Below are 24,941 nucleotides of genomic sequence, written 5' to 3'. Positions count from 1 at the left end.
AGTGATTCCAATTTTCCCCGTATTTCATACATTTGCTAAGGGGACAGTGGGTTCTTTTGAAAAAAAAATCTGTATAAATGCCATGAAGTACAATGATAATTATGTTGATTCTAATATCCTGTTTCTTTTCACGTGGGTTCTAACGGCACGGTGTACGAGCACTTCTCCTGGATCCAAACGAGGAAGGCTCACTGTGGCTTTGGTGAGTCTGTTCCAAGAGAATGAATGTTTATTTCCTAAATTTATGGTAGACTGTGGGTTGTACAGTACCCTCTAGATCACTAAAAGTAGAAAATATTTTCTAAATTGTGTTTTAAAAAAAAAAAAAAAAAAGGCGTTTGCTTTCTATTTTAGAAGCTGAATGAAGAAACTGCCAGATCCCTTCTCTTGGTGTTGTTTTACAAGCTTACTACTTAAAAAATGATCAACTTAAGGGGCAAAAGAAAAAGGTTGTACAAGCACAAAGGGCTTGATCAGAACTGCATAAGGTAATTAATAAATTAAGCACTTAATACATTTTTGTTAAATGCAAAGGGACCATCCTGATGACTTTATATTTGCATCTTGCTTTCTGTAGGTATATTCATCATATTACTTTATTAATAGATTTAGCTACATACACATGAAAAGGAAATTCCAACTGTTCAGGGTTTGGTTTGGGTAATAGTCAACCTCATTTGCTCTCAACTTCGTTCTCCCCCTTTTAGGGAAAGTTATCTTAAGAACAAGGATCATATTTGCAAAGTCCCTAAATGATGCACACTGTAATCATTGACCTTTAAAATACAACACAAACCAACAGCTACAATGCTTTTTATTTTAACAAAAAGGATATAAGAGGGGGATGGTAAGATAGGATGTAAAGTGTGGGGGGGGGGGGTCCCTGGACACCATCCCTCTCTTCCTGCCCCACACCCAAAAGTTATTAAATAATTTAAAGGACACCATTTACAGTACCAGAACACCATCAAAATAATTTTTTTTTTTTATCAGGGTCAAAAAATACAGTGATTACGAATGTGCCGTGACCAGTTATGGAATTTTACAGGTAACATAACTATAGTCAGCAGTCCAACGGCGTGCACAGTGCCTTCAATTAATGCACTTGAGCATAATTACATTTCTGGCAGGGTCCACACCCCCAAGAAAAGGCAAAGCTAAGCATTTCATTTCTACATTCTAAACTCTGCGGTCACAGAGCCCAGTTTAAAAGAAAGTCACAGTGGATAAGAGATGCCTATAAAAAATACAAGGTGTTCCTTTCAAATCAGAGGAGTTGTGGGACTACATTCATTTCTTTTACAAAATGCTATTTAAAAAAGGACAGAGAATCCAGTTCGTGTTATGCTACAGACTTAGACAGTGAGTAAGTATATTGCATGTTTTGGTAGTCAGTCTTCAGGCTTCATTTTCCCCCATAGCCCCAAGTTCCTTTTGGGTGAGACACGTGAGTCCTGAATGAACATATAAAACTGGGTTTGCATCTCTCTTCTTGAATTCTGCAGACTTCAGAGCCTGCAAGTCTTATATTCTACCATCAGTGACCACGCTCTTTTCTTTAGCTTTGTACACCTATTCTTGTATAACAGTGCATTGCACAAACGTACAATACTGGTTTTAATCTATACAGTTTCTAGAATAATTATGGAGTAAAATAAGTTAACTTTCCTAATGAGAATAGCTGACGGGCAGCATACATCTTTATTTTACATTTTAAAGTCTCTGCAGGCATCTACTTTGGTTAGTTATCAACAATCGTAATGTAAGCACTGGTCAGAGAGCTGAGCAGCATTCCAATAACATTAACAGATATATTATTTCTTTTTGAAATACCGGGAAAGCCCAGTTTTAAAATATTATTAAAATGTTCTAACATTTACACACTATGAAGAGTTAGATCTAATAAAATAAAATTTCTTCAAAAATAATCTTGCAGTGCTCTTTTAGGCATGCTGACACGTTATCACCAAACATCCATACCTTGAAAATAGGACTGTCACATATTCACACATCCCAGCTCACGCACACACAATCCCTTGTACAGACTAAAAAACAAAACACCCACACCCTCATCCCACGTGTTGAAAAAAAGTCAATGGTTTTTGCAAAGAAGTCTCTCCGTGTCTGTCTATCCGACTGAAGGTTCTTCACGTAGATAATGAAGCATCGACTGTGGAGCATCCACACAGCCCTGCAGGTTGTCAGCTAAAATGAACGAGCCTGGGTTTTAGCCTCACGTCACCTGCTTTCCAACGTCTCAGTATTAGAGGCCATTATTGCAAACAGTCCTAGAATTCTCTTCTTTCTCCAGAAAGTCATGTATTTGTACGCATCACTCTTAGCCCTTTTCTTTTCACCTAGGTTAAGTAATTAAAAACTCCTTCTTCATACGGTTATTGTAGGAGGTATTGGCAGCCATTAGATTTTTTTTTTTTTTTCTTCCTTAGATCTTTGACTCTGATACCGGTTTGACATCAGCTACGCCGTGGTCGTGGATGCCGCCAGGAAGGGTTGTCCGTGAACTGCGAGGGTTCGTAAAAGGTGCTCATGAATATTCTGCATCATCTTCAGTTTAGTGTCTTCCCTAAACGCCTGGAAGCTTCTCAGAATCCGGTGCTCACCAAAGTTCCGACTGGGTTGGCCTGTGCTAAGAGCTGGTATGACTGCACCATGCGTAGGGACTCCCTTATTTCTAGATTGAGCTCCATCAGTTTGTGGTTGGCCTCTGACATGTCCAGGTCAGAGCCTATGACCGCGAAGCTCCCCGTCTGGCCCAGCGTCTGGTGATGGAAGTAGATGTGCAACAGCGTCTGCACAGGGTCATCCTCACAACTGCCAAAGATATCGTTTGGCCAGAGAGATCTGAAATACACAATATTTTTAAGTCCTGAGACTCCGTCAAGCAATGGTTAATATTAACCACGTTTTAAATTAATACCTAGAACAGAATCTCCTTGTGAATCACTGAGGATCTGTTTGCAGGTTTGGGCAAACGTGTTACCGAAAACCTCTAGAGAGTGAACAAAGTCTAAAAGTGGCGTCATTTCAGTGAGAACTGTGGACAAAGCTGTCATGCTTTCACAAAGACGCGCTACGGATGCAGCAAATTGAAAACCCCCCCAATTGCTGTAAGACACCAGTGCGGGTTTAGAGGCACCACACCTTGAAATCCCTTCACGCTTTACCTGAAGGCTTTGACTTGTGCCACAGCTGAAATAAACTCCTTATTTCTCAGAGTTTCAATTAAAGAATGAATGGCAGTTTCTATGGTAGTTTGTGCAGCTTTGGAAATGTCAATTTCTTCATTTTCTGAAGCAGACTCTGCTTCTTTGAGGATATTTTCCAGTTGGGCAAGTTCCTCGGACATGTTGATGACCTAGAACAAATGAATATGCCTTAAAACGATCTATTTGTATATTCAGTAACAAGAAGAGCATTTAATTGGCTCTGAAGATACATCTGATGGTAGCAGCTTCTCTTAAAGATCTGCAAATGGTAAACTTAATTTTTCAAGTTCTCTGTTATATTTTCAGTCACCAAATTGTAGTCTTTAAATATTCTTGATAAATAACAGGTTATAGGGGCGCGTGGCTGGCTTAGCCAGTGGAGCATGTGACTCTTGATCTCAGGGTCCTGAGTTTGAGCCCCACTCTGGGCACAGACATGACTTAAAGAAACAAACAGGTTATAATGTTTATGATAGTTGTAATAAAACAGGCTGTAACCAATGTTGTTTTTTGTTTTCTTCCAGTGTTTGTATTGGTTTTAACATGTGATTTATATCTTGGATAGTAAAAATTCACTGCCAGGGGTGGGGGGGGGGTGGGGTCGTGAATTTTCTTGACAGCAAAGTCTTCATATTTTAAAAGGTTATTTACCTTTGAAATATTTTATATTATATATATATATTTTATATAAACCAGTGTATTTTATATAAAGCAGTATGTATTTTTTAATTCATTTAACCATTTAACAAAAGTTAAAGCATTTCTGTTTCAGTACCAGGGTGGGCAAGGGGGGAAAAAGACTAAAGTCACCACCTTTGAGCCTATTCATTACGTGACTCCCAACATTCAAAGTGTTTTTGACATGTTGATTCTTATGTGCACCACCAGAACTACAAAAATATATGTACAAGATGTTTGGGGCGGGGAGGGGTTTCATAATTTAACTTATGACTTCATTGAGTTGAAGTGCTTTTTTTGACTTTTGGTTATAGATGATCTGTTGTGGCTGCTGTGACCTTAAGGTCTTGAACCTTTCAAGGCCACTGGCTACCTGCTGTCTTATTTACTGATAGGTTCTGAAACAGCACATCATTTGCTTTTAAAAAGACAATTGTGGAAAAAAGGTTTCACTGTAAGTGACTCTTGACATAAGCTCTTTTACAAAGAATATATGTATCATGTTTTCATATTCTAGAATCAGTTATTCCTACTACAATCGAATATTTACCTCTGCTTCATTTTTTATTGTGTTTACTTGGTTGATCAATTTACAGTAGGCTTGGAACAGAAGCAGCAACTGAAAATGTAGTTTGTACAGCCTTCGACAGAGCTCCAGGCCCTAGGAGTAAATAACACTGTGTTAAATTCAGATACCGTTTTCCATGAGGTTTGATTAGAGAGTGTATTTCCAATAAAAATATTTAAGTAATTCTGTTAAAATTATCTTGGCATTTATTTCTCTGCAGTAAGCAAGTTAATACAGTGTGAAGGTGATGAAAGATGCTTTGAAGACTGGGATTAAAATATAAATTAAATTGTTGGTTACATAATTCACTTAGCATGAAGCACATTTTCACATTAGACAAAAAATTTTTCAGCAGGCAATCTATAAAATGCTTTAAATAAAATTCATAATGAAAAAAATGTACAAATGCATATACTTTTGCCCCATCGAGATGTTCATCTCACAGCATTTATCAACAAATGCTTGATAAAGCAAAGTAACAGTGGATTACCTCTTACCTAAAAATGATTTTTCTAAAAAAAAAAAAAAAACCCCAAACCTTGTAATCTCATTGAAATGAGACCGTGAAATCAACATACGCACTTTGATGTTCAAAATTCAAACATGTTAGTTTATAGATGTACAAACAGGCGACTGCGAGTTGTACATATTAATGATGGAACCTTCACCTATATAGGACCGACGTTTCATGGATTAGGGCTACGGCAGAACTGAAGCACACACACTACTCTTAGAGTAATCCAGGACAAAACACTGCTAGGTCACAAATGGCAAATGAAAATCAGTTTGTCTGACACGGATAAGTCTATAAATTAAGACAAATCACTTACTGCTAGAATTTCCATTTGCTAAGCAAGAAGGAGATCGGGTCACAAAAAATACAAAGGAAGAAAAAGACCAAGAATTAGTGTAAGAAATCATTTTAACTAGGGTCACAGATGTCCCAGGCAAACTGAAGAACATTTAATTGCACCCAAAAGAAAAATTTGCTATTTCCAGAACAAAACTTTTTATACGCTTACGGTAACAAGTGTTACAGGGTGTTTTTAACTCTTTGCCAAATAACTAAATTACATGTAGGCTATAATTTCTCGTGTGAAAACTACAGGAGAAAATTGAACTGATGTGATCTTGGGAAAACTTGTGAAAGAAACCAAATGTCATAAAATTTCCATTAGTAAAGTGGAAAATTTCTGATTAGAAAATAAATGCATTACTGTTTTCAGAAAAGAATCGGCCTATATTCTTATAAATACCTAGGAGAATATCATCTTTGGTGTGGGTCATTCTAGGCTTCCTACCCTTACTAATTAGGTCCTATGTTGCCATAATTGGTGCTGAGTCAGAATGTAAGATATCAACAGCGGATGTGGGTTTTAAATTGTATTCCCAAATGCAATTTAGCGAGCTTCAGAAGTTTGACCCAACTGGGTTTGAGTCAGATGATGTATATAAAATACATAGTGAAACATCGAGTTTATGGACTATTTAAAAATTACTACAATCAAATATCTATAGCAATTTGGACCTAGCCTCGTTAATAGAGAAGGATGATGTCTAATTAAAATAGCAATTGCCAGAACATAAATATTGCTTCTAAGAGTCCCTTTTGAAGCGTGCTTTTCTAAATAGTGTCCTCTGAAGGACTGTTTATATAACATTTATTCCTATCAATTTAGAAGGGATTTGCTAAGCAAAGGTGAACTTTAGCTTCCTACTGCTTATCATAAATTACGTGGATAGTCATTCACTGAACACCAGTGGAACATAATCCAATGTCAAACACATTAGCATATCTGAGTTTGAGGTTCTCCTTTACACAGTTTTATATGGAAAGTAACAACTATTTGAGTGGCAAATACTTTTTCTCATTTCTATTAGCATAAAAAACGGAACTGGCTCTCTATGCATACACCCATAGCATCTACTTGGGGATGTAATGGAAAAGAAATCATGATAAAGTTTATGATCACCACAATTGTAGGAGATAACACAAATGTAATTAATTCTATAGTTCTCAATTACCAGAAATTACTCTAAATATGCCAGCTTTCCAGATTGAGAATTACTGCTTTTTAAGTATATTGAAATTTGCAGGTGCATTCTTTTTTCATTTATTTTAAAATAAATATTTATTATGCAAAAGACTATTCTGGTACACAGGAACAGATACTAGTAATGTGTAAAAAGTGTCCCCAGTCTCAAGGAGCTAAATATAAAAGGAGAAATAAGATATAAATGAAAGTCTTAAACGTACAGTTTTTACTTAGTAGAAAGCCTTGAGCTAGAACTCACTTAAACTCTTGGAGATGGAACTTCTTTTCTTCAAGGCAGAGGGGATGTAAGAAATCATTTAGTCTAATCACCTAATTCATATAGGAAAAAAGGAGTTTATCTTTCTTGCTCAAGCCATGTAGTTAAACAGTGGCAAAGACAGAACCAAAGTCTCCAATTCTAGTTTAGGGGTTAATTCCTTATTTTCCCTTGTTTCTTTCCTTACATGGGTGATTAGACAGTCTCCTTGTGAACACAGTGCGGGATTCGGAGTCAGCCTGCCTAGACTGGAATCCTAATTCTAACTCTTTTCTTACTGATTTTAGATAAATTTTCTTCTTTGAGCCTCGGTTTCCTCATCTGCAAAATGGGGATAATGAGAGCATGTACAAGACACACATGGAAGGACAGAGCTAATGAATGTGAAACTCATTTATTGAGAGTATACTATTATTTTCTCAATGTTTCAGTTTTTTAAAAACTTCCAATTTTTATAATAGTACAGTAACTTTTACAGTGACTAGAAATCTCTAACAGTGTAACCAATGTTGAAAAAGACTGGAGCTCTGACATCAATGTAGAGGTCATTATTTTTGAGGTCGTTAAATTGATGAATGCAACGCATATTCCCCACTTAGAATAATTTGTAGGCTTAATTTATCCTCATTTAATATACTGTGTTACATATATGCACTTCCTCTAAGAAAATGTTACTTTTATTGTCACTGACTTTTACACTGTAAAAAAAAGTTATAATTTACCCAATCAGAATTTCACCTTTAGAAAGGCTAATAGAAATGTATACAACATGACTCCTTAGGTTTGCTTTGCTGACCAGACAATTGATCTGCAGAATACTGATTCAAAAGAAACATTTTTTTCAAGAGGCAGATGTAAGTACAATCTAACTTGGACTGTCCAGATACCCATCAAGCTTATCTGCTGAATGTTATTAAGCTTCAGTCACAAGCTGGTCTTTCATTTTTATTAAAGTGAATTTTTCATTACTAAGCCAATATTTCGGTGAAACCTACCTTTGACAAAGATTGTTCTGATAACAAAAATGAAGAGTGTTATCAATTTTATTTCTAGGATTATCAAATAGGGACCTTCGAACATACGCATTATTTCACCCGACATAGAAATACAGCAAAACCGAGAAGAAGAGTCTTACCTGTGCATCTGTGTTTATCCTATACACGTCTTCTTTGGCACCAAATGTCCTCTTACAGTTGTCTAACCACTAAAGAAATAAGTAACCGCAAATTTTAACAAGGCACAATGTACTGTACAAGGCACGATGACACTGGTAATACAACAGCCTGTGCATATAAAATAACTTTAAAAGTTAACTTGAAATTCTGGGATTGGTTATAGACATAGCCTTCAACCTCCACTGAGCCTAATTATTTATATGCAACAAACCGGAAGCAGGCTGTGCACCAGATGCACACACTGTGATGTTTTATTCACAGAAACACAATAGACAGTCTGCTCTTCTAGGGACCTCTGGTGCTCCATTTCAGGACAGAGTATTCTTCATTTTGCAGATTTTATTGGAAATCTTCACAACCTATACCTGACCTTTGTCTAATGGAAGATGGGGAAATGAAAGATGTGCTTCGCCTTTGGAAGCACAATTTAATAAAGCCAACTCAGAATTAACCAGGTCTGTTTGCTTATCAGAAGTGTAATTCTCAGAAGACTAGTGTCAGTTTTAATTAGTGAAACAGAAACCGAAACCCGTTTTCAATCTTGTTTTTCCTTTTCCTTCCTTTTGGACCGTAATGAATGACAAACATGTTATCTCCCAAGAATATTGACTACAGAAGCCAAATGTGGTTTTTCCTTATCCAGGGGCTATTTCCTAAAGTTGGGTATTTACTTAAGGGATCTTCTTTCGTCAAATAAAAATAAAATAATAGCATTGTAGTTTAGTGGGAAAAAATGTTGGAGTCATGGAATGTCTAAGCTCAAGTGAAAGCTAAGAGCCTTCAAGTTAAGCTACTAGGTTTTGACAGTTTGATATTGTCAATACCCGTTATTTTCACTTCCTTGTTCTTTATGTGTGTGACAGATTGAGCATAAAACTAATATATATAAGAAATCACTAGGACTTCGAGAAAAACTACTTGCTACATTAAGTATTCTCTTTGAAAATATCTCAGTACTAGGCATTTAAAACGTTCAACTGTAGCTTAACATTCTACATGCAAAGAATGAAAATTAGACATCTCAGTGATTTCAAAACAACTCTGTGACCTTATGTTGCTTTTATCCCAGTCCCTCAGACTGCACAGGCCCTTAGGCTTTTTGCTTCACAGCATCTCTGAAGAAAACATGTGAAGCTTTCCTAGTGAGATACAGCTGCTGGCATCCACTGTCAAAAGGTATCCAGCAGATTTCTTTCTATCAGCAAAATTCAGCTGCAGTCTCTTGTAGAATGTGTACATTAGTCTTCGTACAAAATATTAAAATGTTTATACACCTCATCATCCTCACTAACCCAGTCCAATTTGTCCAAGTATCCTAATAAATTAGAAAAAAATAGTTTTAATTGAATGTTTACTGGCTTATTCTTACTAAACATACATTTTTCTATTCTATGCCTAATGCTACAGCATTTTAGGAGCCTTATTCAACAAGCTATGATTTTTTTTTTTTTTTTTTTTTTTTTTTACTCTGTTAAAAGGCAAGCCCCAAGCCGATAGTTTTGTGGCTGCACACTGGCCTGAACAATAGAGATCCACATGTTTCCAGCCAGTGTAGACAAGACACAGGAGTTTCTGTATAAAATGTCCTCCAGTTTACATCCAATCAGTCTTCCGGTCATAACTGTTTCTTTACTCAGGGCTCAAATGAAGGTTAAAATTGAACTGGAGAGGTTCTGCTCCTGGGCATGATGGAGTAGCTTGTATAAGGTCAATCCTCCATGGACAACTACAGAAGCAGAATACCATCCACCAGGGGTGAGGGCGTTAGACAAAGCACGGAAAGGGAGCCTGCAAAGATGCCTGTGTTTAATCCAGAGGACTTGCTTATTCAAAGCTTTGCTTATTCCTAAGGCAGAGAGGCTGAACAGAAAGTGGTGCCCCAGGGTGTCTGGCCCACAGTGTCACCGAGCTGGGCAAAGACGGTTAACAAAGGTAGGGAGGTATCAAGGTCCAGGATGCTGGAGGAAAGGGGACAGCAGAGAAGACAGCTGACGGTCTGTGTGCAGCTTCCCTTGGTACCATGTTTAGCCCATGCAGCAGGAGGAGAGGCTAGCAAACCACCAAGCCGTCTGGGAGGCTAAAGACGTAAGCAGATTTCTGGTCTCCTGGCGTTGAAAAGAAGGACTGTTCATTTCCTGCCAAGATGGTCCTGATGAATACCCTTGACTTTCACCGGTGACCCTCAGGAGACTCCAGGAATAATGGGAAGAATGTGTTAATATATATATTATATATATATATATATATATATATATATATATATATATATATATATTATATATATATAATATATATTATATAATGTATATAATATATATATTATATATATTATATATATTATATATAATATAAATATTATAATAGTAAAAACTTTTAGAGGGGGGAAAAACTGAGCAACAAAAAATACTTGGTTGATAGAAGACAAGAAGGACGACAAGATAAAAAAGGTAACAAAGAATAGACGGGACAAGAAATGGTGAGATGGTTTCTCTGAAGGCATCACGTTTCTCCCGTATACAAATACTTGATTCAGCAAATTCATTGAAAAGAAGATTCTTTGCCCGCTACAATGCAATAGCACCTATGCTGTAAATTATATATTAATATATAATTATAATATGTAATATTATATGTATTATGTTTATATATATATATAATATATATATATTATAATATGTAATATTATCGGATTCTCTATATTCCATTGGCATATTTGTTTATTCTTATGCCAATGATACACTCTTTTGAAATTTTTTTTTTTTTAAATTTTTTTTTTTCAACGTTTATTTATTTTTGGGACAGAGAGAGACAGAGCATGAACGGGGGAGGGGCAGAGAGAGAGGGAGACACAGAATCGGAAACAGGCTCCAGGCTCTGAGCCATCAGCCCAGAGCCCGACGCGGGGCTCGAACTCACGGATCGCGAGATCGTGACCTGGCTGAAGTCGGACGCTTAACCGACTGCGCCACCCAGGCGCCCCTGAAATTTTTAATAAGTCTTACTGGCTGGAAGTTTAACTCTATTTAGGCTTTGTTGTTGTTGTTCTTCATGGACAAGGTTTTTAAGACTATTTCTGTGCAGGCCAGAGAGCAAAGATTTTAGGTGCTGCAAATCATTTATTCTCTGTTGCAACTATTTTAACGATGCTGCAGTGCAAAAATTGCCATAGACAATATGTAAACAAATACGATGCCTATGTCCCCCCAAAACTTATAAAAACAGTGGGCTAGTTATGACCTATGGGCTATAGTTTGCAGATCTGTGTTCAAGAAGGCGGTTTGCCTTATAATTAGCTGTTTGTACTTTCATATAAATTGGAGAGTTAGCCTGTCAATTTCCATTGGTAGACAGCTTGAGATTTTGAATGGGGGTTGCATTAAATCTACAGATTTGGGGGGGAAATGACATCTTTACCCATTTGAGTCTTCTGATTCATGAACATGGTATAGTCGTTCATTTATTGAGGTGGACTTTAATTTCTTTTGAGAACATTTGAAGTCTTCTGGGTGGAGATATAGCCTATCTCTGACTAGATTCACTTGTAGGCGTTTGGTGTTTTCCTATTGTAGATGGTAAATGTCGCTATATTGCCAACCTCTCTAAAGCTTAATGGCTTAAAACAACAAGACATATCTGTGTTGGCTGGGAGTTCCTTCTGGTCTTGCCTCGGGTCCCTCACCAGTCCACAGTCATCTGATGGCTTGACAGGGTCTGGAAGTTCTAAGCTGGCCTCACTTAAATGCCCGGCCTGCTAGCTGTCAGCTGGGATGCTTCCACTCTCTTCCACATGGCCTCTCATCCTCCAGGAGGCCAAGGGTCAAATTAGTTTTCCAGAGTTTGTCCAAATGTACATGATGGCAAATGCAGAAGCTGAAAGAGGCCTGAATGCTAGTCTCAGAAACTGCACAGCTTCGTTGCTGAATTTGATTGGTCAGAAAAAGAGAAGGACATCTCAGACTTCAGAAGTGGGGAAACAGACCTCATCTCTTGATGGAAGGAACAGCAAAGCCATGTTGGAAAGGGGCACGGATGCAGAAAGGCGTGATTTTCTGCAGCGTCTAGGGAAGGCAAAGGTTTCGGAAGACACAAATGACTTAGAAATCTTCAGAAAAGGTTTCTGAAGACACAAAATGATTTAGATGGAATGACCAAAAATTTAAAAGTTGCAAGTAACAAGTGGCGGCAAAGATAGGAAGCAACAGTAACTCTTGTACACACTTCTTCATGGATTACAAACTGAAACACCATCTTGTAGAAAACTGGATGGGTAGAAGTTGCTAAAGTTGAACGTGTGTATGCCCCATGACCCAGCAATTCTACTCCTAGATACTCAACAAACAGTGGACCTAAGTACACAAAAGACAGGCACAAGAACACACATGGCAGTGTTACAGTACCCCACCCTTCTCTGTGGCTTCAGTTATCCAAAGTCAAGGGCAGTCCAGAAGCAGACTATCCTCCTCTGAACTGTTGACAGAAGGTCAACAGTAGCCGAACGCTACGTCATAATGCCTGCGTCTTTCATCTCTCCATCTCATCAGGAAGGCATTTTATCATTTCACATCACAACAGTGAGGGTGAGTATAGTACAAGAAGATATTTTGAGAGAAAAAGAGACCACATGCACAGCTTCTATTACAGTCTATTGTTATAATCGTTCTATTTTATAATTATTATATATAATTATATATTTAATTATAATATATATTAATTATAAATTATATAAATATATATTATATACAAACCATATAAATATATAAATTATATTAATATATATTAATATATTTAATTTATATTATATACAAATTATATATTATATATTTATACAAATATATAAATTTATATAAATATAAAATATATATAATATATAATATATAATTATTATAATCGTTCTATTTTATAATCTTTTACTGTGCCTACTTTATAAATTAAATTTCATCATGTACAGGAGAAAACACAGTCAGTATACATAGGGTTCCAGTACTATCTATGGTTCCAGGCATTCAGTGGGGGTCTTAGAACGTATCCCCTGTGGATAAGGGGCGGACTACTATATTTGTAAGATGACCAGATCTTGCCCGATACTGCCCTGATGTTGAAAACTCTTTCCTCTTTACCAATTTGCAATTCTCTCAGTCCAAATGTAAGATTCCTTCCTCCCTTATAAGGGGAGAAAGCTCTTAATAGAAGTATTTTCCTATAGCATGTTCTTGCCCTGAAAGAATCCCCCAATCTAAAATTACCATCTCGTCAAGGCCTAAGGTCAGATCTCTATTCCATGAAGTTTTCCTAAATAGCCCAAAGTGACCTCTCTTTGGAAGTCACAGTAAATGGCATCTGGTCTGTTAGATCTGCACAATTCTGCAGAGTCTCTGTCATTGCCAATACTTTAGCTATAAACTGACACTTTCCTTTTGTTGCTAATTATTCATATACAGTATCTGTGCCTTATATTCTTACCTTGTATACTAAGGGAATAAGAGACAGGTTTTATACTTTTCCTAAGGCCTTTACATGGGATATTTTTTTTAATCAAAGAAATTTTTTTAAATTAGTTTCAGATCTAGAATTTGGCGATTCATCACTTCTATACAGCAACTGGTGCTCATCACAGGAAGGGCTCTCAATACCATCACCCATTTAGCCCATCCCCCACCCACCTCCCTTCCAGCAACCATCAGCGTGTTCTCTGCCATTGGAATCTTTTCTTGGTTTGCCTGTTTTGATCCCCTGTTCATTTGTTTGGTTTCTTAAATTCCACAGACAAATGAAATCATACAGTACTTGTCTTTCTCTGACTGACTTATTTCACTTAGCATAATACTCTCTAGCTCACGTCACTGCAGGTGGCAAGATTTCATCCTGTTTTTATGACTGAGTAATATTCCAAAAACGATGGAACGCTTCATGAATTTGCATATCCTCCTGGCACAGGGGCCATGCCAATCCTGCGAATCTTCTCCGGATGGTTCCAATTCAGTATACGTGCTGCTGAAGTGAGCGCTACATGTAATGTTTAATACTAATTAATGGAAGATCCATCTATTCTAGGAAAAAAATGCCTACTGTATACGGTTTGTGTGAAAAAAACTTTTAAAGCTTTTCTGCCCCTGCTAATTGAAAACATTTACTCTGAGGGAACAGAACTACTGCTATTCTGCAGGGCCAGATTGGAGCTGAAGAAACCCTTCCCTGCAAGTAGTATCTAGAATCGACTACATGCTTATTCTTCCCTTTGCTTGCCCACATCCACAGCGCTGGAAAAAAGGTCCCAGCTTTGTCACTGGTTACAGATTTCTTAGATCACGATACCATTATGCATTCTCCGAGAAGTACAGCTTTTCTTTCCCCACTTGCAATGTTGACAGCAGCTATGTGGTCTCCACATTGAGCTTTTTAAATTTTTTTTTTTTCAACGTTTTTATTTATTTATGCGACAGACAGAGACAGAGCATGAACGGGGGAGGGGCAGAGAGAGAGGGAGACACAGAATCGGAAACAGGCTCCAGGCTCCGAGCCATCAGCCCATAGCCTGACGCGGGGCTCGAACTCACGGACCGTGAGATCGTGACCTGGCTGAAGTCGGACGCTTAACCGACTGCGCCACCCAGGCGCCCCCACATTGAGCTTTTTAAAACGCTGCAGTTTTCCACCGTGTTCTCAGGTTCTTAGAGGGCTGGTTTCTAAAAGCTACAGATAGGAACCCACTGAACACAGAGTTCCAGAGGCCCCATAATTCTCAGTAGAACCCTGAGGCAAGTGCCAAGAGGACCTCTTCTATCTGGGCTACTCAGCTGCCAAGTGCACGTTTCCGGGGTCAAAAGCAAACTCGTTTTCACATGGTGAAGAGACTGACCTGCTCAGCTGCTTCTCTTTTGGCATTGTAGGTATCCAGATGCTCTTGCAACTCCAAAACACTGAACTTGAGTGTTTGCAGCAAACCGCATGACGTCAGCTGTCAAATCAGAAACATTGGTCCAGGTTATCATTTCTGATCACAGTCATGAGACCGACAACTTTTGGATCATGGAATTTCTGATAACTGGTTTTTGGCCCGACTTCGTGCCAGTGTCCCTTACTTCACTCTGTCCCATACCAAAGGCTGACCTTTCACTGAAACAGAGCAGGAATACAGGGGGATTTCTGGGGTGCCACCAAGGATGACCATACCTTCAAATGCTTTCAAAAACTGCCTTAGGTGAGAAATGGCATGTCAGACCGGTATATACCTTTAAAGGTAAACTTTTGAAGCTTGTTAAACCTTAATTCTCTGAATATCTTAATACATAATCTCTGAGTGTGTTTTAACACAAAATGGGAAGACCAAGGGGCCCTGGTTTCTTCATGGGAGTAGGTCTAGCCCTCTCCTACCATGGTTATTCAAGAATCAGAGGGAAAGTACCTATCTCTAGAGCATGACTTTCTAGCTTCCCATCTATGACTCTGAAGAGTGATGAGAGGGAGGGGTCAGAATCAGAGTCACAAGTCACTGCATATAATACACCGGAATTATATTTTGCTGGATATTTATAGTCAAATATATAAAATATAAACCTGTACACCTCATTCTTGATTTTGGCTCAGGTATCTCACGGTTTGTGGGATCGAGCCCTCCATTGGGCTCTGTGCTGACAGCACGGAGGCTGCTTGAGATTCTCTCTCTGCCCCTCCCCCTGCTCACACATGCGCACTCTCTCTCAAAATAAATAAGCAAACTTAAAAAAATACTTACTGTTTCAGCATCCACAAAGACTGTTGGGCATTCTGAGCACATCATCATCACTTCCAGTGAACTTTTAAATTTGGTACCAATGCGTTGCAGACTCTCACCAAGAAAGCTGACTGCCTCATTAGTTATGTCTCCAAACTTTCTCTGAATTGTCTATGGAAAAAAGCGTAAAAAAAAATTTAGTATTTCATAAGAAGGCCCTTTTCATCTTTAACAAGCATCATTTGTAATCAGGGCAAACTTTTCTCTTAAAATCATTATTGTAGTGGGGTGCCTGGGTGGCTCAGTTGGTTAAGTGTCTGCCTCTTGGTCTCGCGGTTCGGGAGTCTGAGCCCTGTGTCGGGCTCTGTGCTGACAGTGTGGAGCCTGCTTGGGATTCTCTGTCTCTCTCTGTCCCTCCTCGGCTCATGCTTTCTCCCTCTCTCTCTCAAAATAAATAAACTTAAATAAATAAATAAAATCACTGTCGTAGTGATATACAGCATTCTAATAACTGGTCTGTAAATCCGTGTTTTTAGGCTTTTCTTTGGAAACGTTAATTTCACAAAATGATCAAAGATTTACCAAACAGCACTACTTAGAAAAAGAAACTAATGATACATGCCATTCATCTCCCCATTCCTGAGATTTCTTTCATTGGGAGAGACAGAAGGAATACATGCTGCACATCACGGGGAATAAAGTCCTTACATGTCTGGAGAAGTAGCTCTTCTAATGCTCTACCTGAAAGAAACTTTCAGTAAATGTGGTTTACTGTCCTGGGCTCTGAGCTGCCATCGGATTTAATTAAAGTCATACATATGCATTAGGGGTAATATCTTCTCAAAACTCAAGAATAGTCATTAACATAAAATAATCCAATCGTGCCTTACCCACAATGAGCACTCAGCGAATGAGACTATATTGTCAATGGCATAGTTATAGGATAACATGTGCCTACATGGGCATGTGTTGCACTGTTGGGTGCCGTTATGATTTAATCACAATAAAAGCATCAGCTACAGTCTCAGGCATCAGGAAACAATATCATTGGAAAGAAAAAACTACTAAATAGGAAACCAAGGAGCAGGGCAAAAGTCCAGAATAAAACAAATGCTCCAGCCAATGAGCGTAAAGAACTTCCGGGAGGGAGAGGCTGGCGGTTGCCATAGGTGGGAAAGCTGCAGTGAGAATACGTCCTTAGCTAGGTCTTCCCAGATGGGCAGCATTTGCTTAGGTCAAGAAGAAGAGCGGTACACAGTTCAGCGGATGAGGACTTAAATGGCATTTCTTGGTGCCTTAGTTTCCCCAGCTACAGAATGCTCCAAATACATGTACATTTCACAAGTCTGTTACAAGAAGTAAATGATGTAAGGGACCTAGCACAATGCCTATCACGCACTGCAATGTTAGCTCATGTCATTATTTTCACAGTTGGAAGCAACCTTAGCTAAAATTTTTAAGGTGTGCCGAGACACAAAATTGTTAATTAATTTAGTACTTAAGTGTAAACTTGTGTGATACTGACTGTAAGCTCTTGGAAGGCAGGAACTATGTTTCTGGTGTCCCCCCTCCTGCAGAGAATTTATCAGATGCCGCTTCCAAGTTGTGCTTTAGTTGCCTGAAGGGAGGGATCTGTACTCGTCACTGCGTAAATTACCAGCAGTTACTACAGTGTCACAATATAAATTTAAATAATATCACCATCTTTGGGGAGAACTTTTTTTTTTTTAAAGAAAATCAGTGGGCATATGAAAACCTGAGACGCTAAAACAAATAAAATAACGTAAAAATAGAAAACAGAAGGTGAGATATAGACTTTAGATCAAAACACCAAAACCTTATCAAGTAACTGTTGATATAAATTCAGAAAACCGTGAGCCTCACGGACCTGAAACAGCCTGGAAAACACGTGAAAAGTAAACACTGCACAGGACCCGTCGGTGTCAGACAGCATCTGGCTGACGTGGCGGTGCCAGGCTTCTTCGTCGTCGTCATATGCAACCGGCTGAAAGGCAGCTATTATGGCAGAAAGAAATGGTGATGGCAGAGGGGAGGTCTGGACTTCTGGAAAGCCATCTTGCTCTTTTTCATCTTGACTGTTAATACAAATATCACAGTAATCACGACACCATCTGAAAATAGTTGAAGGCATCCAACACAGACCGTGTGTATTCAAACGCATGCATTGACTTAGAAAACGTACAACTGCCTAAACTTCCTAAGAGAGTCCAAATAAGCAGATCTCTGTGTTCTTTCTACGTGGCATCTCTGGAATTAGAAACTTAATTTCATGTAACCACCTCAAAGCAAACCAAGTCCTAGAATATGCCAGGGGAATGGATTAATTTCAGTGGCTTCTGTGAATAATTCAGATGAGAATGCTTTCATATTATGGGTGCCTCGGCGGCTCAGTTAAGCATCTGACTCTTGATCGTGGCTCAGGTCATGATCTTGCGGTTCACGGGGGTTTGGGCCCTGCAATGGGGCTCACACTCATTGTGAGTGTGGAGCCTGCTTGGGATTCTCTCTCTCTCCCTCCCTTTCCGCCCCTCCCCCACGCACATGCGCTCTCTTTCTCTCTCTCTCTCTCAAACAAATAAACTTAAAAAAGAATGCTTTCATTTTATTTTTTATTATTTTTAATGTTTATTTATTTTTGAGAGAGAGAGAGAGAAAGAGAGAGAGAGCACAAGTGGGGGAAAGGCAGAGAGAGAGGGAGACAGAGAATCTGAAGCTGGTTCCAGTCTCTGAGCCGTCAGCACAGAACCCGACATGGGGCTCGAGCTCATGGACTATGACATCATGACCTGAGCCGAAGCCAGATGTTTAACCAACTGAGCCACCCAGGCGCCTCAGAATACTTTCATTTTAAATGGTCAATTCTGGAGGCTTTTTAATTGAACAGGTGCAAATTGATGGTGATAACATGTAAAGGGGTTTTGGCTATTTGGCTGGTCAAAGGCTCGCTTAGGTCCTTTATATGGACTGTGAAGAGATATTTGAGTCAGACACTCAGTAGAGTGTCACTCAGGGTCTCAGAATTGCATGTTTCACATTGCAAAGGAGCTCTGAAGGCTTTGCAGAAATTGCAGAGCAATTCATGTGGAAGAGAGGCATCTGGGTAAAGATGGGCCAAAGATCAAAATAAAGCAGGCATTTGAAGTGGCAACTTAAGCTATACCTCAAAACAGTATATTTTTTTTTTTTAATTTTTTTTTTTTTTTCAAGGTTTATTTATTTTTGGGACAGAGAGAGACAGAGCATGAACGGGGGAGGGGCAGAGAGAGAGGGAGACACAGAATCAGAAACAGGCTCCAGGCTCTGAGCCATCAGCCCAGAGCCCGACGCGGGGCTCGAACTCACAGACGGTGAGATCTTGACCTGGCTGAAGTCGGACGCTTAACCGACTGCGCCTCCCAGGCGCCCCCAAATGAATGCTTTTTATTGTTAAGAGTGAAACTCTGAAATATTTGGTGATTACTAAATATTAATTTTTATATAAAAATAATTATCAAGGAGCTTGAAATAATTGAATGGGGAAATAGATGCACTGATAGGGTATTAAACTAGATACCTTTATAAAGAACAATATTTTATGCAACAAATATTTATAAAATTTAAATAATAAAAATTAAAAATAGATCTACCCTATGACCCAGCAATAGCACTGCTAGGAATTTACCCAAGGGATACAGGAGTGCTGATGCATAGGGGCACCTGTACCCCAATGTTTATAGCAGCACTTTCAACAATAGCTAAATTATGGAAAGAGCCTAAGTGTCCATCAACTGATGAATGGATAAAGAAATTGTGGTTCATATACACAATGGAATACTACTTGGCAATGAGAAAGAATGAAATATGGCTCTTGTAGCAACGTGGATGGAACTCGGGAGTGTGATGCTAAGTGAAATAAGTCATACAGAGAAAGACAGATACCATATGTTTTCACTCTTACGTGGATCCTGAGAAACTTAACAGAAGACCATGGGGGAGGGGAAGGGAAAAATAAAAAAAGGTTGGGGGGGAGGAGCCAAAACATAAGAGACTCTTAAAAACTGAGAACAAACTGAGGGTTGATGGAGGGTGGGAGGGAGGGGAGGGTGGGTGATGGGTATTGAGGAAGGCACCTGTTGGGATGAGCACTGGGTGTTGTATGGAAACCAGTTTGACAATAAATTTCATATTTAAAAAAAATAAAAAATAAAAAAATAAAAAAACAGATTATATCATAATTCTAATCATTATAGAACTATTTGGTTTACAGGTTTCATAACAGCCACCAAGATTTCTTTTAAGAACTATATGTAATAATTGATTATTCCATTTTGTGAGCCCATGAGTGAAGAAAACGCCCTTTGGGAATCTTCAGACTTTGTGACAATGTATTTTGAATACACGGAACATGAACATGTAAAAGGAATAATCTAACATCTGATGGTACTAAGAAGTTGTCACTTCTGCTCATTATGTAAATGATGACTTTACAACTCTGACCGCTGATAAGGAAAATGTAAAACAATGTTTTGCATATACGTCAGATTTTGTATAGCGTTACAGAAATTCATCGTATGATATTGATACTTGGCTCTGGCCAGGGCCCAATATTAACTTAACAACCGACCATTAGCCATTTTGCCAAAATAGGTGTTGGGTACGCTTCTAAATGCACAGTGTTGCTCTCTGTGCTTTAAGAATTACCTACTTGTTTTTCTTTCAGTGAACTGAAGGTCAATAACAAAAAATAAACCCATCACAGTCATTTTATCTTTTAAAAGGAAGGCAGCAGGATTATAGGCTAACCACAGAAATGAAGGTATGTAAGCTGGAGTAGAGGGTCCTGTTAGGGAGGGGCTGAGAGAGCAAATACCGCCTCATTCTAGTGACCAAGTTACCGTATTCTCACCTAGACAGTCCAGAGAAATCTGCTTCTTCTTCTTCACATCTTTCGTCTAGTTCTTTCAAAGCCAAGGTGACATCTTCTTCACAGATGGACTCAGGGTAGCTCTCAGGAGCCAGGGGCTCTGGCATGTCTGTGTCTTCCAAGTTGAGAATCCCTCGACACACGAGAGAATCCTGCTGTTCTTGAATTATATATGACCCTTCATCTTCAAAGCTTGTCAGAACTTGTTCCTCCTTTAACACTGAACCTGTATCCTGTAAAAACAATCGCATTTTTTAATGAAGTTTAAAAACATTTTAAAAAAGCTTTTATCAACACAGAATAAATGACTATTGCCATCAATATACACTTTTTTTTTTTTTTTTAATGAAGTAGTATTCTGTTTGCACAGGTTAATTTTTGGAGTTTCTGGGCTCAGATCACATAAAACAGTTTAAAAAAAAAATAGTCCCAGGCTTAAAAAAATGTTGAAATTAAATATCACCTATTGCCACATAGAAACATCAAGGAGATCACTTTTCTCGTAACAGGATTTAGGTGTTAGAAATATATTCTTTGGTAACATAACTTCTCATACAGATTCTCATTCTACATATGGTTACTATACATTCTCACTTATTTGAAATGTAATTTCTTTCCCAGTGAATTCTGGACAGAAGGTGGGGGGAGCAGGGAGATAATTCAGAATGGTTTACCCACTGGTCCTGTGGGGCTGTCCATGAAGCAGGAACAGGTACTGATCAGTCAGAAGGATGCTGAACTGAAACAAGTGCATCCTTACTGGTTGCTAAACGAGCTGAGTATTTGTGATGGAAGAGTTACTTTCAGGTAATAAGAGGACACTTCATCACAGAGTTAGAATTCAGCAAACCCTGGGAAATTTTAGACTGCCGTACTTTGCAAGTTGAACGAATTACAAGCGCATTCACCAAAAAGAATGCCTGCACTCGCCTAACTCTAGGCAAATGATGATACACTCCTATGTTAGGCACCAGTGGTTTTCCCTTCCTACTCACTGCAACATGACTGAAACAATGTTGCCACATGCCCTGCACCCACTGGAAGCCCAACACACACTGGCTAAATAAATGAACCACCACTCCTGAAAAAGAAAGATACTTCCAAAGCGTATGTGTACCATGAGGGTGTATCGACACAAATTTTAAGGTGCACAGATGTTAGTTTAATCCGAGCGAAAATAAGCACTGATGGTCTCCGTCGTAGGAATAAAGATCAGTTCCTTGCCGTGCTTGGTCCTAAATTACTACTTAGTTGTGCAGCAGAGTCACTCTTCTTCATGGGTCAAAGTAGAATTTTTCCTCCAAAATATGAAAAGCAAGTGAAAGAGCCCCTGACCTTAGACTAGTATGGGCCTCAGTCTATACATCTGTAAAATTCATCTGTAACATAAAACAAATGAAGGATTTTGACCAGATTCTGGGCTGGGTGCTCTGGGATAAATTAATAGCTATCTACAATTAATTTACAATCTAACGGGGTTAGGCTAATATGCGAATAACGGTAATATAGCATATATTAAGTGTAAGGTAAATATTATGTGCACTATATAAAGGACTGCTGTTACTCAAAGAAGGGAAAGGTCACATCTGCTTGAGGTAATGGAGACTAGTCTCTTTGGAGAAAACAACATATGATGGGCTTTTACAAAGATGGGTTAGTAATAGTGTCATGGACTGAATGTTTTTATCCCCTCAAAATTCATATGTTCAAACACCAACCCCCAATGTGATGGTATTAGGAGATGAGGCCTTTGGGTAGTGGAGGGGCCTCATGAATGGGATGAGTGCCTTTACAAGAAGAGGCCAGGGATCTAGCTAGTTCTTTTTTTTTTTTTTTTTTTTTTTTAACCATGTGAGGACACAGCAGGAAGAGCTACCAGGAAGAGAGGCCTCACCACACAATGAACCAGCTGGCACCTTGATCTTGGACTCCCTGGCCTCTGGAAGTGAGAAGCAGATTTCTTCAGATGCCCAGCTTCTGACATTTTGTTATAGGAGCCCAAGCTGACCAAGACAGCATTTCAGGGAAAAGGACATAGAAGATAGGAAAGAAATGTGGCACAGAAATGTGGCAGGAAAACACAAAACATGTTGAAGGGAAAATTGGCCTGGTGTTATTAAGCAGAGAAGGCAGCAAACTCTGAGTCTGCACAGAATAGCACTTTTTAAATAATACAGTACAATCATTCCTTAATCATTCCAAAAGCTTATATTCAATACGCTCTGTCTGCATCTGAAGTTCTTAAAAAAGATTTGGCCTGGGTGGCTCAGTCAGTTAAGCCTCCGACTTCAGTTCAGGTCATCATCTCACAGTTTCTGAGTTCGAGCCCCATGCCGGGCTCTGTGCTGACAGCTCAGAGCCTGGAGCCTGCTTCGGATTCTGTGTCTCCCTTTCTCTCTGCTCTTCCCCCACTCGTGCTCAGTCTCTCTCTCTCTCAAAAATAAACATTAAAAAAATAATAATAAAAAACAAAAAAAAGATTGGCCATTGAAATGGCAAGCATTAGTTATTTGGAAAGATAATTTATGTGACAGTGTTAGAGGCATTTCTATACCTAGAATTTTATTAGCATTTACTTTTCCTTCTACATCAACTGGAATATACCATGTTGAGATGACCCACCACACTTCTTAGTTTAATGCCCTCACTTTTCATTACTTTATACCTATATTTGGTTGTCATTTGTTATTGAATAACAATTACAAAATAGACGTTTTACCTGTAATTATTAACATATACTACATGCTGAAATTTTCTTTTTTTTTTTTTTTTTCAACGTTTATTTATTTTTGGGACAGAGAGAGACAGAGCATGAACGGGGGAGGGGCAGAGAGAGAGGGAGACACAGAATCGGAAACAGGCTCCAGGCTCTGAGCCATCAGCCCAGAGCCTGACGCGGGGCTCGAACTCACGGACCGCGAGATCGTGACCTGGCTGAAGTCGGACGCTTAACTGACTGCGCCACCCAGGCGCCCCCTGAAATTTTCTAATAGCACTTAGATTTCATGAAGAGAGTGCTTTGGGGCTAATGGAATGGATTCCACTGTTATATGTACATTGTGAGACTCAAATTTTCTTGAGCTTTATCTTATTACACAATGATGTGTGTGTGTACACACACCACACACACAATTACATTCAAAGATTCATTTCCTGGGGCGCCTGGGTGGCTCAGTTGGTTAAGCATGTGACTTCGGCTAAGGTCATGGTCTTGCCGTTTGTGAGTTCGAGCCCCGCGTCGGGCTCTGGGCTGATGGCTCAGAGCCTGGAGCCTGCTTCACATTCTGTGTCTCCCTCTCTCTCTGCCCCTTCCCTGCTCATGCTGTGTCTCTCTCTGTCTCAAAAATAAATAAAACATTAAAATAAAAAATCAGAGATTCATTTCCTGTAAGGAGTAATCTCTGTCATCCATGAACTGGTATGTAAACTATTACAAATACTAGAAGAAATTCCTCTGTGAAGGTTTCTCTAATAAATACAAGTGAAGAAAGTAATCCCTTAACAGCTCAGAGTGTAATCTGTACACATTCCAGAGAAGAAAGGAGCAAACTGAGCTCTGAAAGTTTGTCATGACATGAAACACATCAGCCTGTTCTGTTTTATCTTCCTGATATTAACATCATTGAAGGGGAAAAAAACCCTCAAACAACTCTAGGATTGGATTCTCCCTTTAATTCAGAAAGTATTTCACCTATTCAAATTAACTCCTCATCTGGAGAAGTTAACAGAATTATGGTTTTACTTCATTATCTTGGTGTTTTCATGCCTTTTTAAAAAGGGCAATTTGAGGTCATTTGACACTCTCTGGCATACGAGGGAAAAACAGACTAGGCTAGCATACCTAACAGAAACAAACTCGTACTATTCTCCTTGGACAGCCATTCTTTGGTGATAATTGTAAAGTTAACAGAACTGTTTCCAAATGAAATCCTATGGCTTATGAATATCTACTTCATCCTTATTCACTTGTGTCAAAGCTTACAGTGAAAATGAAACCCACGACTGGAAAAGGAAATAAACCTAGTACAGTGAAGTGTTTTTCCTTTAGGAAAAAAAAAGTATCATCAGGAACTTTACAGTGTCTTGGAAACAAGCCATCAAATATAGTTGGATGAGTGACCGTCCCACCTAAAATAACAGTTTCCAATATATATATGGAAATATATGTGAATTTTCAGTTTATCTCCAATAAATATAAATATGACATGAATTTCTATCAGTAGTTTACTATGATTATAGCTATTTTAATAACCAAAAATAAAAGACTTCCCATTTGTCAAGTAAACAGAATTATGACACACAACCCTTAACCTCACTGCTTTTGTTAGGAAGGTATTTCTAGTAC

General features: G+C 38.7%; 1 protein-coding gene and 1 pseudogene across 7 annotated transcripts in view; both read right to left on the bottom strand.

The window, feature by feature from the left end:
* Positions 1–1,682: 1,682 nt before the first annotated feature.
* Positions 1,683–24,941, bottom strand: part of FRYL (FRY like transcription coactivator) — a 272,920-nt gene continuing 249,661 nt past the window's right edge. For all 7 annotated transcript variants that reach the window (XM_086705110.1, XM_086705108.1, XM_086705107.1 and 4 more), the window contains 9 exons: positions 20,579–20,829; positions 17,561–17,768; positions 15,694–15,843; positions 14,818–14,916; positions 7,922–7,990; positions 5,304–5,321; positions 4,456–4,566; positions 3,186–3,376; positions 1,683–2,862 (listed from right to left, as the gene is read on the bottom strand). In XM_086705110.1, the coding sequence (XP_086561236.1) occupies positions 2,604–2,862; positions 3,186–3,376; positions 4,456–4,566; positions 5,304–5,321; positions 7,922–7,990; positions 14,818–14,916; positions 15,694–15,843; positions 17,561–17,768; positions 20,579–20,829 (1,356 nt within the window). In that variant the 3' untranslated portion in view covers positions 1,683–2,603. The remainder of the gene's footprint in view (positions 2,863–3,185; positions 3,377–4,455; positions 4,567–5,303; positions 5,322–7,921; positions 7,991–14,817; positions 14,917–15,693; positions 15,844–17,560; positions 17,769–20,578; positions 20,830–24,941) is intronic.
* Positions 13,851–13,965, bottom strand: LOC112859162 (U6 spliceosomal RNA; annotated as a pseudogene).

The sequence above is a fragment of the Puma concolor genome, chromosome B1 (assembly GCF_028749965.1).
Source record: "Puma concolor isolate L17-30 chromosome B1, mPumCon1.1.hap2, whole genome shotgun sequence".
Lineage (NCBI taxonomy): Eukaryota > Metazoa > Chordata > Mammalia > Carnivora > Felidae > Puma > Puma concolor.
Note: the sequence above shows the minus strand (reverse complement) of the source record. Positions and strands in the feature narration are given on the sequence as shown.